We start from the raw sequence: 14,103 nt of genomic DNA, 5'->3' as shown, positions 1-14,103 counted from the left end.
ACCCCACTCCACTAAACTCCTCCTAAGGAGGCCAGTGGCCTTTCAACCAAATCGGCTGCCTGTCTTTAGTCTGCATTCTGTGACATTGTTTCTTTGGAACATGAGGTAACACTGGCTATTTCCTCTTTAAAAATAGCCTGACTCCCTCAAAAAGTTCAACACAGAATTACTGTGTGACCCCACAATTCCACTGCCAGGTATCTGCTCAAAACAATTAAAAACACGCATTCGAAACACACATTTTCATAGCAGCAGCTATTCACAAAAGCCAAAGATGGATATAATCAACTGATACAGAGATAAGTTGTGGTATATCCATCCATGGAATATTATTCAGCCATAAAAAAGAATGAAGTCCTGGGGTGCCTGGGTGGCTCAGTCGGTTGCGCATCCAATTCTTGATTTCAGCTCAGGTCATGATCTCAGGGTCGTGAGCTCGAGCTCCACGTGGGGCTCTGTGCTAGACAGGGAGCCTGCTTGAGATTCTCTCTCTCCTTCTGCCCCTATCCCTGCCCCCCAAAAAGAATGAAGTACTAATACAGCAGAGATAAACCAGGAAAACATTTAGCATTCATTATGCTAAATGAAAGAAGCCAGACACATAAGGTCACAAATCATATGATCCCATTTATACGAAATATCCCAGACGGATAAACCCACGGAGACAGAACAGACCGGTGGTGGCCAGGAGGCAGGCAGGCGTGCGGAGAAACTGCTTAATGGATAAAGAGTGAGGGAAATATTATGAAACTGGACAAGCAGTAATGCACACTGCGGACATAATTAAATCCCACTGATTTAAAATGGTTAACTTTGGGGCGCCTGGGTGGCTCAGTGGGTTAAAGCCTCTGCCTTCAGCTCTAGTCATGGTCCCAGGGTCCAGGGATAGAGCCCCGCATTGGGCTCTCTGCTCAGCGGGAGCCTGCTTCCCCCTCTCTCTCTGCCTGACTCTCTGTTTACTTGTGATCTCTGTCAAATAAATAAATAATCTTTTAAAAATAAAAATAAAGGGGTGCCTGGGTGGCTCAGTAGGTTGAGCCTCAGCTCAGGTCAGGATCCCAGGGTCCTGGGATCGAGCCCCGCATCGGGCTCTCTGCTCAGCGGGGAGCCTGCTTCCCTTCCTCTCTCTCTGCCTGCCTTTCTGCCTACTTGTGATCTCTGTCTATCAAATAAATAAATAAAATTTAAAAAAAATAATAAAAATAAAAAATAAAATAAAATGGTTAACTTTATGTGATATGAATCCCACCCCAATACATTTGTTTTCAAGTATCCTGAAGGTTACTCTTTTCCTAAGTTTCTAGATGCCTTTAACCCCAGTTCTCTCTTAACTCTCCCATCTTTCCTCCTTAGCGCCTTCAGTGGCGGAAGATGCTTACCACTCTGGCCTCAGGCTCCGCCATTCCCCTGCCATTGACACTTCCCTTACCCACTTCCTCCCCACCACGTACCTGCAAAGTCCATGCCCTCTGTCTGGTGCTATCCCTTCCCCTGCATAACCACGGGTGGCCAGTAAGATCAGGCACAAATGCTCAGTTGTGAAGCCCTCCCCTGTGGGATAACTCCCTGCTCTCTGCCTCCAAGGCTCACTACGACATGGCAACCCTATCATACCGTAACATGCCGACCTGTTTGCGGGGCTGCCTCCACCGACCACGCTCACGTAGCCTGAGATCCCCAAACCCTGGCACATTCACTACAAGAAAGAATAGCATCAGGGACTGAACAAGGGGGATGGTTACCAGCAGGAAAGAAGAGGCAAAAAACAAAGCCCCCGGATCTGGGAAGTGAGCGCAGATGGACGCTGGACAGGGGAGAGGATCAAAAATGATGTGAAAATTCAGTCTGGACAACTGAGGAGAAATCTTGGTGCCATTACCTACCAAAGAGAGATGTGGGAGTGCGGGGGGACGGAGAGAGAGAGAGACGCTCTGGACATATCACTGTCGAAGGCATGGCTGCCTTCAAGCTGGAGAGAAAATTCCTGAAGGGCTGGGATAGTCTTAGAATTTTATCTTGCTCCTTCAAAACCTAGCACAGTGCTTGGCAAAGAGCGACTATTTGCTTGAACAACTATTTGCTTTCTATCAGTGGTCTCATTTTCACGCTACAAGGTGCTCTCAACTAGAGGCAAAGATGGAACTCACTGCAGGGCCTCAGAGGAGTCAGGAGTCCTTCCAGAACGAGAAAGCAGCAGATTAAGCTGAGGGAAAGGGAAGAAAGAAAGGACCCAAGACACGTGGGCCAGGAGGTCTACACCCAGACTTCAGGCTGGAGCGGGGATGGCAGTAACTGGGGACTCATGGGCCAGCCTCAGCCAATGGGAGCAGCAGCAAAGCAGTGCTCCATTTAGCCTGAAGAAAGCAGCAGGGGCCAAGGGACAAAGGGCCTGGTGATGGGGTCTGCATTGTATGTGAAGTTCTGCCCAAGGGAGGAAACAGCTGTGATCCTCTCCAGTGCTCAGGCTGGCTACGAGAAGGTCAAAAGCCCTGATGGAACGCCACACTAACCTGTATAAAGGCGGTAACATTTTCCAGAGCGGCTGCGGCCACCACGTCCCGCGCGCTGGTTAGCTGACGCCTGGGACACCGGAACCACCACCAAGCACTCAATGGCCGTCCTGGGATTGTAGGCTCGGAGTTTCACGAAGCCACAGTCAATCACATACACAATCCCGCTGATTGTAATGGAGGTTTCGGCCACATTGGTGGCCACTATCACCTAAGTTCGAACAGCAAGAAAAGTGGAAAGAAGTTATTTGGTTCTTTTCACTTTTAAGAAACTACTCAAAATCCTAACAGATTTATTAAAGATATTTCCAACAGTGTAGAATCTGTAAGAGGCAGTTTATACAGAATTTCACCCCCTCCTGGGTTGTGGGGGTCATCAAACGTGAAATATCCCTAAAGCAATTAGAGCCTGGTGCTGGGTCCCTAATAAATACTCAACAAATGTTAGTTTCTGCCTTCTGCACAACTAAAGGAAATCACCACCATGAACACGTTCATTCATTCACTCACATCTGAACTATTTTCTAAAGTCAGGCTTTGCAGGCACTGTTCGAAGTGCTGGGGATGTATGGTGAACAAGGAACACATGGCCCCCGTTCTCCCAGAGTCTGCATCCTAGTGTAAGTGTTTGGGTGGAGAAGTAGTGAAATTAAACAAGCAGAAAACTTCAGAGTGAAAAATAACTTTAAATAAAATGCAACAGAGCAGTAATAGAACATAACGTAGTATTTAAAAACATTCCTTGTGCATGACATTCCAATAGTGGGCTGCGCTACTTTGGATGGCCAGGGAAAGCCTCTCTAGAAGATGCTTTTGAGCTGAGTAACAAGAGGCAGGCAACGCCCTAGAGATCCAGGCAGAAGAGACAGTTCACAGAAAGGAGAAACATCCAGGGAGGCCAGAATCCGGAGGAAGGACGAGATGAGGCTGGAGGACAGCAAGGGCCAGACCACGAGCTGTCTCTGGGCCACCGTGAGGTATTTACATTTTATTTCAAGCACACGGGGCGCCGCCCCTGGAACGTTTCAAGAAGCAAGGAACACACATAGATAGACAGCACTGAGAACTTTTTAAAACACTTTAACATCTATCATCTAATAAAAATCTTCCTACCGGGGCGCCCAGGTGGCTTAGTGGATTAAGCCACTGCCTTCAGCTCAGGTCATGATCTCAGGGTCCTGGGATCAAGCCCCGAATCGGGCTCTCTGCTCAGCAGGAAGCCTGCTTCCCCCTGACTCTCTGCCTACTTGTGATCTCTGTCTGTCAAATAAATAAACAAAATCTTAAAAAAAAAAAAAATCGTCCTACCCTTTCTAGATGATAGACATTTAAGATTTTATAGCAGAGAACCACTGACTCAAAGGTTCTTATTTATGTTTCGCAGCTGAAAATACGAGGCTTGAGGCTGAGCAACTCACCCAGGCAGAGAGTCCGTCAGGCACAGAATCCAGGCCTCCTGCCTGGGTGGCCACAGTCCGACTGGGCCGACTCGAGTTGCTCCATCCTGATGGCCATGAGCACCTTCTCCCAAGTGGTCTGAATTGGGAGTGGACCCTCTGACCATTCCTCACCTACTGTCTTCCCTGCCATTTGCTGATAAACAGCTCCACTAAGCCAGCTTCGGGCCGGTTCTGTGCCTTCCTCATCCAATGGGAAGGAAAGCCGAGTAAGGCCCAGGGGTTGATGAGCAGGATGCAGACTGGCTGCCTGCTGGTTCCTTCCAACCAGTGCTTTTCACCACATCCTTTCCCCCACGCCATTTTCAAGACTAAATATTTTCAAGCCCCACCTTGAATTAATTGATTCAAGTCTGGCTCTACAGGTTAACTGATGCCTGAAACAAATGGTTTAGAAACCACTTGTAGTAACTTATCTATTGTTCCCAACTGATCACAATTCACAGAGACGGTCGTTGAAGCCAAACTGGTTTTGTGCCATGGGGAAACACTGAGCTGGCAAAGGGAAAGTCACTTGCTCTGAGAATCACTGTCAGAGTGACCCCTCCGAGAGGCAGGTTTAGAAATCTCTACAACGTACTATTTATTGTGTGCTTTTAGATCTACCGCACAGAAACATGGACCTTAAAGTCTTAAAGAAACCTCCCAGTTTAGCAAGTTTCACTTCAATTAAAAGAAAAATCTTCCCAGTGCCTAGGGAAGGGGCTGCAAACAGCCCTGATTATCGGGGTAGTCTCACCTTTCGGACGCTGCGGGACACCCTTTCAAACACCTTCATTTGCTCAAAGGAAGGCAGTCCAGCATACATGGGGAGAACCCGGAGGTGTCTCTTCATCCCAGTTCGACCTAGCGCCCGAGCCTGCTCGATCAGCATAGACACGACAGTTTCCACCTCTTCCTAAAAACATCCAACCAGGAACCAAAGAGACCGAGATCAATCTGAAGCATGTCATTTTATCAGACTTGCAAGAAAACGAAAGTCGGGATCAAAGTTTTAATTATGGTCAGGTCCATGATTTCTAGTGTGACCACATTCTGCTTGGGGTGGTTTTTAATCAAATGCTACTGAACAGCGGTGCCTCTGGGGTGAAAATTTGCAAGTGTCAGATTTACGACTGAAATCTTTACTATCCGCAGTGAATAGAAGAGCTCCGATCCTGCTCAGCTTTCAGGTACTGTGGCAAACAAAGTATGTCATACATATGGACAAGCTGTAACATAAGAAATCGCTAGCAGCTTTCCCTAGGAGAGATTACGGAACCATGGAAAGTGTTGACAGTGGAAAAGATTACGGCTGCAGGGTGGTTCTGAAAAGTGCTCGTGGGCTTGTTCAGCTGTCCTTCCAGAGATGTGCCCACCTACCACCTCCAGGACAGACGGTTATCACTGGGAAAGAGGCTTGCAGGAGCAAACACACGCGTAAAATGTGCCTAACGCAGTATGTCATCATGGTAAACAAAACAGCCCAGTGACTACATCATTTACTTTGGACTCAACTAATAAACTTAAAATATACTGAACGCTCTGCAGATACAACAGGTGGGAATGAATGATTCCCTGACAACCTGGTCAATAGATGAATGACATCAATCCAAACAATTTTTTGCGCAATTAAGTAAACACAAAATACAATAAAACGTGAAATGAATGGCTAGGTAAAGGAACAGTCCCCTGTTTTAATTTTGGTGCTGTCTTGACGTGTCTGTTCAGCAGAGAAAATTCCAGTGGAATTACCTGGCCAGTCAGAAATGCTAGTATGTCTCCATCTCCCTCTGTCTGGTGAATTTTCATCACAGTTTCTACAGTTGATTTTATATAATCTGGAACAGGACTGAAAAGATGTAGGAGATAAAATCATCACTAGGACATGCTCATTAATTAGAGATTAATTACCCTAATAATCTGGCAGCAAAGCTTCATGCAAGTTAGTTTGGGCCTGCCTGGTAGATAAACAGTATATGAATAAACAAAACATTCACTCCCCCCCCACTTTTTTTTAAAGGCAGCATTCAAAAGTAATCCATAATTACATGTATACCATGATTCTTGGCTTTATTTGCAAAGAAATAAAAACCCATGCAAACAAAGGTGCTATCTTTAGCATGAGAAGATGTCTGGTTGATGAAAATCGGTTGCTGTGGTCCCGGTGCTAGATCGCACTCCCTTTCCACTTTCCCTCCTGACCACGGACAGCATGTCAGAGTCGGCTGTTCAGAGCTAATGGATATACTCTCCAGCAAGAAAAACTCACAAGTCACACCCACAACTCTTCAGATTTATCAAGCACCGTACCAGGCTCCTGGTCTTTGTCCAGTGACTAGGTAGAGGAATTAGGGTGGTCTCTTCCTATCTTAGGGGACTCCTCCCAACCATGTCAACCAGGCCTTCTCACTAAGATGTAGAGAGCTAAGAACCAAATGATTCAAATCACCACCGCTGACCTCCCAGACAGGCAGTCTTGTAAAGCCCAGTTCTGAAGACTATCAAAAGCCTCCTCCTTGTAATCTTGTTACCATTTTGCTCTTTCCAACTGAGCTATTAACCGCAGACTCATAGAAATTTGCACATCAGTGTCAAGATTTTCAACTGCCTTCAGCGGTGATACTGAGCAGGGTTCCAGAACATCCGATCCAGGACAGGAGACACAAAACAGGCTCTTCTCAGCAGCCTGGGATATTGCCCTCGGGGCTTCCCATTCCGTAACTCAGGCCCGGTTTGCTAATCACAATCATTAAAAACGCAAGATCCTTACGGGCTGTATACTTTTTTTTATGGAGTAAATCTGAATGATCCTATTTCTTCGGCATAAAACAATGCTTATTGGTTTCTAATTGTATCGAGCTGCTGGTTGGAGCTTGAAAAAATGAAAACCTAAATAAAACAGGTGAAAATTCCCTGACTATTCAGGTGAAAACACACAAACACACACACAAGTATCATCAAACCTTTGTAGATAAAAGATATCCACTGGGAATGTTCGCCCTTCTACTGTAAGGATCACACAAGTATCCCTCGTTGGGTCATTGGTTTCATTCTGATTAAAGAAATCCCGAAATTTCTATTAAAAAAAAAAAGGAAAACAATACTTCATTTCTCTCTCAAAAAAAAAAGGTTCATGGTAACTCACTGAAAGAAAGAAAATAATGTAAAACTGCCAGAACAGGGGGTGGGTAGCAGAGACTGGATATATATAACACAAATTAGCAGTTGCAAAAGAACTATTAAAAATCCTATTTTTATTATGACCATTTTGAGGAATCACATTTCAATGCCAGACTCTTTACTAAGGTTTAATAAAAAAATAATGAAGGTTAGATTTTAAAATCATATTATTACTAATGCATCTGGGTCAACACGTAGCTGTGGTATTACTTATTTTTATCTCCTGTATTTTAATAGTGAAATGGGTCCAAAAGGTGTGATTCAAATTAAATACAGATTAGATCAGCTTGATGTGTGGTTCTAATCTGAAAAGCACAGATCTGATCATACAAGGTTATCAATTTTTTTTAAAAGCTCTTATCTCTGGGAACACTAGGTATGGTCCTAGTGTCACAGTTATATATTTACTATAAGCTCCCCAGGCTGTAGGTAGGGACAGTGTCTTCTCCATCTTCCCATGCCCTGTGGGAGTTAGCACAGCATCTCGTACGGGGTAGGCCAGGCATTACACACTTCTCCGGCACTCCCCTGGTACCCTGAGCAGAGAAGGAGCTCCTGGAGGCTCCTCCAGGGAAGGTGGCTATGTCCTCTTAAGTGGCACTTGGCCACCAGACTGGCAGTCTACAGGGAGGCCTGGCACAAGAGCTCTGGCCAAAGACAAGGCAGGGAGAGTCCACTGAAGACTGCCTCTCGGGGAATGTGACCCCAGATACACAGAGGGGCTGGCAGGGGAGTGAGTGCTGGGGGAAGTTGCTGTGTCAGTGGCAGAGGGACAGGGAAATCCTGCCGGGTGGAATACATCATCTGAGTACCACCAGGGATTACTCCAGTCCCCTACAGGCCTGGCTGGGCATCGCTTCCTACTATCCTGGGAGGTCTAGCTATGTGACCACAGTCCTGCCTCCTTTACTTCCCCGTATAGTTTTACGAACATGCTGGTGCCCGCTCCTGGACACCGGGAGCCTGGACTGCACTGAGGGCTGCATCGAGTACACTGAACGGACTTCTACAACAGTCGACCGACTGAACTACAGAATAATGGGATGCGATACACTGACCTCAAGGTTGTAAGGAGTAAGCACAGATGCAAAAGTGCCCCATGCCAACAAAAGAACCATGTTGTGCTCTGAGGATGCCCCGGCACCATTCCCTACTCCCCCCAGGCTCAGTTCGGTTCAAATGACTTCAGCCCTCCTGTGTCCCATGGTGTGCACAGCACAGGCAAGCTACAAGTGATGCAAACAAGTGAGAAGAGACAGTTTCCCCCGCACCCCCAAAGAGTGCATAATCCAGGGGGGATGGGCATGCCAAGAACCAATCCCAACACAAACCAAGGCAGAATGACCACATGACCAGAAAATAAAGCCATAAGTTACTCAGAGAGAAAAGGTCAGCACTGAGTGGCCTTCAGGAAGGCTCTATGGAGGCAGCAGTGCCCCCTGGTGAAGCCTGAGGAGATAATTCCTGCCTGGAAGGAGACGGGACAACCAGTCCCAGGATGAGAGTGTACATTCTAGAGAGTGTAGAATATAAACTAAGACATAACGGGAACACCGACAAAGGAGAGAGCCCAAGGTCTAAGGCATGCCCCCCCCCCTTCTGAGTTAGTCCTCTCGTCTCCAGAAGGACACACTGCCATCTACCCTGGGTGTGACTGCAGTCAGCACCAGCCTGGCTTAGACTGTGTACCTAGTCAGTGATCGTATCATCACTCTGAAGGGGCCAGATGAAATGCCTGTGGGCATTTCATTTGATGGGCAAGACAAGGGCACTGAGCACAGGCATGACATCATCAGATGTCATGTTGTTGTGGATGCCTGGTTCAGGTGGCCATTTTGGAGGAGGGCAGGGGCAACAGATTGGAGGCAAGCTAACTCAGGAAGGTACTGGAATAGCTCAGAGGAGAGAATGAAGGCAAACACGGGGCATGGGCCGGGTGAAAGCAAAGCGTGCCAGAGGTATGAGCCATGGGGCCTGGCAATCGGAGACTACGAGCGCCCGCACGTGCATGCTGGGGAGGAGCAGGCTACTTCTCAGCCCAGGGAGAATACTTCCTAAAGCAAAGGAAATCTTGAGCCCGAATGACCACGATGAGAGAGAGACTGCGAGAGAAAAGCCAACAGTCACAGGGCAAGTCACAAGTCTGTGAGTTTAGGCAGCTGGTGACAAGCCAGCTGCTAACGGCTCCAGCTGGAGCATAGGAACACAATCGGGATGGCCACAAGCACAAAGCATCGACTGAACCAGGGCCCATGGCAGTGGGCAGCCTTAAGGAAGAGCAGCCGGCAAAGGAGTCTGAAGGGGAAGCCTCCGGGAAGCAGGAGAGAGGGGAGAACTGCAGTACCCCAAAGTGGCAGGTAGAGAAGAAAGATTTTAAGAACAACTTGTTGAACAGAGCGGAATGTTACCAAGTAGGCAGGCAGAACAGGGAGGATGGCTAGGCCTCATTTCTGAAGATGTGGTGCTGAACAGAACAGATCGGAAGTTCCTCTTTCAAGAAATAAAATTCAAGCATTTACAGAGAAAGCATGAGATCTGTATCCTTAAGATATTTACCTTTTATCTTTATCTAGAAAAATAAAACACGCACATACAGAAAATTACAGGCTAATAATAAATCTAGGATCAATAGCAGACACCTCGTGAGACAGTGAAGAAAAGGCAAGAGTGAGACGAACACAAGTTCATTTCACCGGGAAAAAGACAGTGTGAGTCAGGTTTTAAACAGGTGGGATCACACCGACAGACACACAGCGAGGAACGTAAAATGACAAAAAGCAAGAGGACAGTCTATGAAGCAGAATGTAAATGCTGTGGGCATTTGCCCTCTTCCTTTCCTGGCAGCTGCTCAGACCTGACCCCCAGAAGTGGGCTCCCCACAGCCGTGTCTACGTAACACACCCACCCTGGGCCAACAGCCCTTGATCCACAGATTGGTCCCGAGCAGGTACCTGAGCCCAGCTGACCCCCAGTTCCTTCTCTAGGAATCTGGAAAGAGGAATTAGTCTCTCTCCAAGAAACTGGACCAAAACTGTAGTTGTCAGCAACCCTATTTCTGCCATGTGGATGGAAGCAAATAAAAGAAAAACGATAGCTTGTGATACAACGGTCAAGTTGACACTTCATAGTTAGGGGCACCTGGGTGTCTGCTGTCGGCTCAGGTCATGATCCCAGGATCCTGTGATCGAGCCCCGCATCAGGCTTCTTGCTCAGCAGGGAGCCTGCTTCTCCCTCTCCCTCTGCCTGAAGCTCCCCCGCCCCGCTTGTGTGCACTCTCTGTCAAATAGATAAAGTCTTAAAAAATTAATACTTCATAATTATACCTGGTCGTGTTCTATAACTGCTCACGTAGTTAGGCTTACATTAATGAAGCGGCTAACTCAATCGAGGCCACAATGTGATCAGCCCCATTGTACTCCGCCTCTGCCTCCCAGCCACCGTCACTGGTGCCCTCACCACCAGCCTGGGTCACCCCGGGCCCTGAGCGAAAGCAGAGTAGAGGGCATCTATCCCTACAAGCAACAGGGCTTGGAATTAGTCTGTCGCCCACAGACCTAGCAGCTGGGGCACCAGGGAGGGGGTCTGGCATGCTCGGGCCTCCAGGTCCAATGTCGCCCAAAGCCATACCCTGCCACCTCCACTCTCCCCTCATGCCCCCCCAACCCCCTGCTTTCTCTCCTTATCCTCTTACTCTCAGTGAGGACTCCCAAGCCCTGCAGGCCCTCAGTCACACAGGAAGGACCCTACCCGCCAGGTCCCACATCATGCACACATGCTGGGCAAGGATGAGTGAAGGAGTAAATGCCCCAGCCACCAAAGGCCCAGCTGATGGCCGCTAAAGGCCCAGCGTGCCCTGCGTCAGAGCACCCCAGGCCATGCCAAGTTTCCTACACTCCACTTTCCCACTTGGAAAAACTAATCCAAAAGGTCTATCTAGACCAAATGTTGCAGGCAGAAAGGAAAGAAGCTCTTTTTTTTTTTTTTATATCTCTGTGCCACACCAAAAGACAATGAAAGGACATCGGAAGCACAGATGTTGACAATTCTAAGAATCGGACATGGTAATTTTCAAACATAGTAAAAACTGCTAGGGGGTGGTGACAAAGGTAAAAAGTAAGACACAGGAAGGCATTCTGGGCCACACAGGCATGGAGGAGATGGCGGGAGGTAAGACTGGGTATGGCCTTCAAACCAGCGTTCCAGTGGGTGCCATGCTTGGGGGAGCGCGAAGTAATTCTACAACAAAATTGTAATTCTACAATTCTACAACAAAGAGCAACAAAGAGCTTTGACCCAAAGGTCATCATGCGCAGACTGAAGATAACACGTTCCTACAGCCTGTGAGAAGGTCCGAGAAACCAGCCGGGCTACACACGCAAACACCTCTCTCAGCCACGCTGAGGTTTTTTTTTTTTCTCTTCAACTTGCTTTGCATCCCTGAAGCCATGGGGAGACCAGGAGCCAGGAGCCAAGGCCCTTTTCAGATCTCAGCTTGATGACAGAACTGGCCCGCTGACTGCTATCTCCACAGCTACTCTTGCCTCTTCTACACAACACCCAGAGTGATCTTTCTAGAACTCAAATATGATCAAGTCACTGCCACACCATCCCAGGGCTCCCAACCAGGTGTAAGGCAGATCCTTCCTCCTTTGCTTGGCCTGTAAGGCCTTTCATCACCTGCTGCCTACCAGCATCTCCATTTTAATCCCCCACTGCTTCCCATTCTATCAAAAATCACTGAACCTAGAGCATCTACTCTGTGCCAGATACTGTTTTAGGTGAAAGGGTAAAATAAAGAGTAAGACATTCGAAGTCCCCATCTTCACGGAGCTTATATTTCACTAACAGAAGACACACAATAAACAAACACTTGGTGGGGTGCCTGGGTGGCTCAGTGGGTTAAAGCCTCTGACTTCGGCTCAGCTCATGATCCCAGGGTCCTGGGATCAAGCCCCACATCAGGCTCTCTGCTCAGCAGGAAGCCTGCTTCCTCCTCTCGCTCTCTGCCTGCCTCTCTGCCTACTTGTGATCTCTATCAAATAAATAAATCAAATCTTTAAAAAAAAGAAAAAACACTTGTCTATGCATGTAATGCTAGGTAGAAACAAGTGTTAAACAGAAAAACTAGCAGAGTAAGACAACAGAGAGCAGCAGGGTGCTGTTTCCATCAGGGTGCTCAGGAAAGGCCTCTCTGAGAGGGTAATATGTGGTCAAGACTGAACCGAAATGAGCAAAGAGCCATGAGAACATGTGGGTTAAGAATGGTTTAGAGAGAGGGTCTCCCTGGAGTAGAAGCGTACTTGGGTCTTTCTGAGGTACAGCAAAGTGAGGCCCGAGTATAAGGAGAATGGGAGAGACTGGACAGAAATGAAGTCAGAGAGGTGACAAGAGAGGTGACTGGGGGGCAGAGACTGTCCCCCACAAGGCCCTCCAGGCAAAGTAAGACCCCCACGTCCACTTGCCTCCCAGCCCCTCAGTCACATAGTCTCATGCCCCTGGGGTTCTGTGCATGTTTAGGGCACCCTTCCCCACACCTGCCCATCTGGCAGACTTCTATGCATCTTTTGAAATCAAATTAGATGTCTCACCTCTGTGAAAACTTCTGGATGTTCTCCAGCCAGCTAGCCTTAAGCAGCCCCTCTCTGGCTATCTCAGCACCTTGACATACTGATCTATTTTTTGTGTCTGCTTCCCAAGAAGTCAAGGAGGGTTACAAAGCACCGGTAGCCAGTACCACACTGAGCATGTGTATATATATTTATATATTTACATTTACATTTATATATTTCCATACATATATTTCTATATAATAAATGGTCAGTATTATTTGAGTTGAACTATTGTTTTGAATTAAAATATTAAAGGTAAGAGAGAAAAACAGTATAAACTGAGCCATAAAAATTACAACATTAATTATTATATGCACAGGGAAAACTTCAACTGCACACAAAATATCTAAACCTAAATGCTACAATCATAAATAAACTTCAGAAATATAACCTTAAGGAAACTGCCTATGTGGCGAGAAACAGAGTATGTAGAGAAACAAGACAAGTATGTAATTATGAACTCGGTTAATTACTGGCTAATTTCCACCCACAAGCTAAAAAGGAGTATCCTCTGATTACCTGGAATCTAGGACATTAGATGGCCCCATAAGGAAGGTAGGCCATTCTGTCAAAGATAGGCTCTCGCTAAAGGTAACTTCCCAAGGATATGTCCAAGAACCCCTGTGCTTACAGGGGACAGCAGGGGTGAGGCGGGAAATGTTCGTACCTCTGCATCCAGAGTGGCTGAAGCTACAATTAATCGAAGATCCCCTCGCTTTCTCTGAATCTAAAAAAGAAGGCATTAGGAAACAATGAAACAGCATGATATGTAGAGATGACATGTTCTAGAGGTACCTGCAATTTACTTCAGCATAAATCAGTGCGTATTTCTGAGGAGTCAAGCCTAGAGATGAAATAAGACTGACTACAAGTTGGTAACTATTAAAGTCATACGTAAAAAGGTGGTTCATTATACTATTCTTCCTAATTGTTTAAATAGTAAAACTTTCCAAAATAAAAAGATAAAAAAAAAAATGTTTACTGAAAGTTTAAAGGAGCTTTAGGAACTGAATTTGAATTTACTAAAGGTAAAACCATTTCTTCCTAATACCTCGATCTCTGGATAGTCAGAATCTATGTATCCCCAGTTGAAGTACATTAAAAGCAACAAACAATGAATGATAACACTGAGACAGAAATACGGACCAAAGATCTTAATAGCTATTCCAAAAAAGAAATGATCAACAAGCAGAGAAGAAACGATCATATAAAGGATAGGAAAAATACACAATAACATGACACTACTTTTTCATCTATTGCACTACCAAAGACTTATTTAAGGCTAATACTCGGGGCTGGCAAAAATTTAGTGAAATAAGCCTCTTATTATACTGCTCCCCAAAGAATAATAAGCAGGTGGGATAA

At 46.5% G+C, this 14,103-nt stretch overlaps 1 protein-coding gene across 1 annotated transcript in view; it reads right to left on the bottom strand.

The window, feature by feature from the left end:
* DHX35 (DEAH-box helicase 35) overlaps positions 1-14,103 on the bottom strand; it is a 66,674-nt gene that overhangs the window by 24,552 nt on the left and 28,019 nt on the right. Inside the window, exons 8-12 of the mRNA XM_082746336.1 lie at positions 13,406-13,465; positions 6,913-7,025; positions 5,702-5,798; positions 4,707-4,865; positions 2,511-2,721 (exon numbers count right to left, since the gene is read on the bottom strand). Of these exons, the coding sequence (XP_082602462.1) occupies positions 2,511-2,721; positions 4,707-4,865; positions 5,702-5,798; positions 6,913-7,025; positions 13,406-13,465 (640 nt within the window). The remainder of the gene's footprint in view (positions 1-2,510; positions 2,722-4,706; positions 4,866-5,701; positions 5,799-6,912; positions 7,026-13,405; positions 13,466-14,103) is intronic.

The sequence above is a fragment of the Mustela nivalis genome (assembly GCF_964662115.1).
Source record: "Mustela nivalis genome assembly, chromosome: 8".
In the NCBI taxonomy this organism is placed as follows: Eukaryota; Metazoa; Chordata; class Mammalia; order Carnivora; family Mustelidae; genus Mustela; species Mustela nivalis.
Note: the sequence above shows the minus strand (reverse complement) of the source record. Positions and strands in the feature narration are given on the sequence as shown.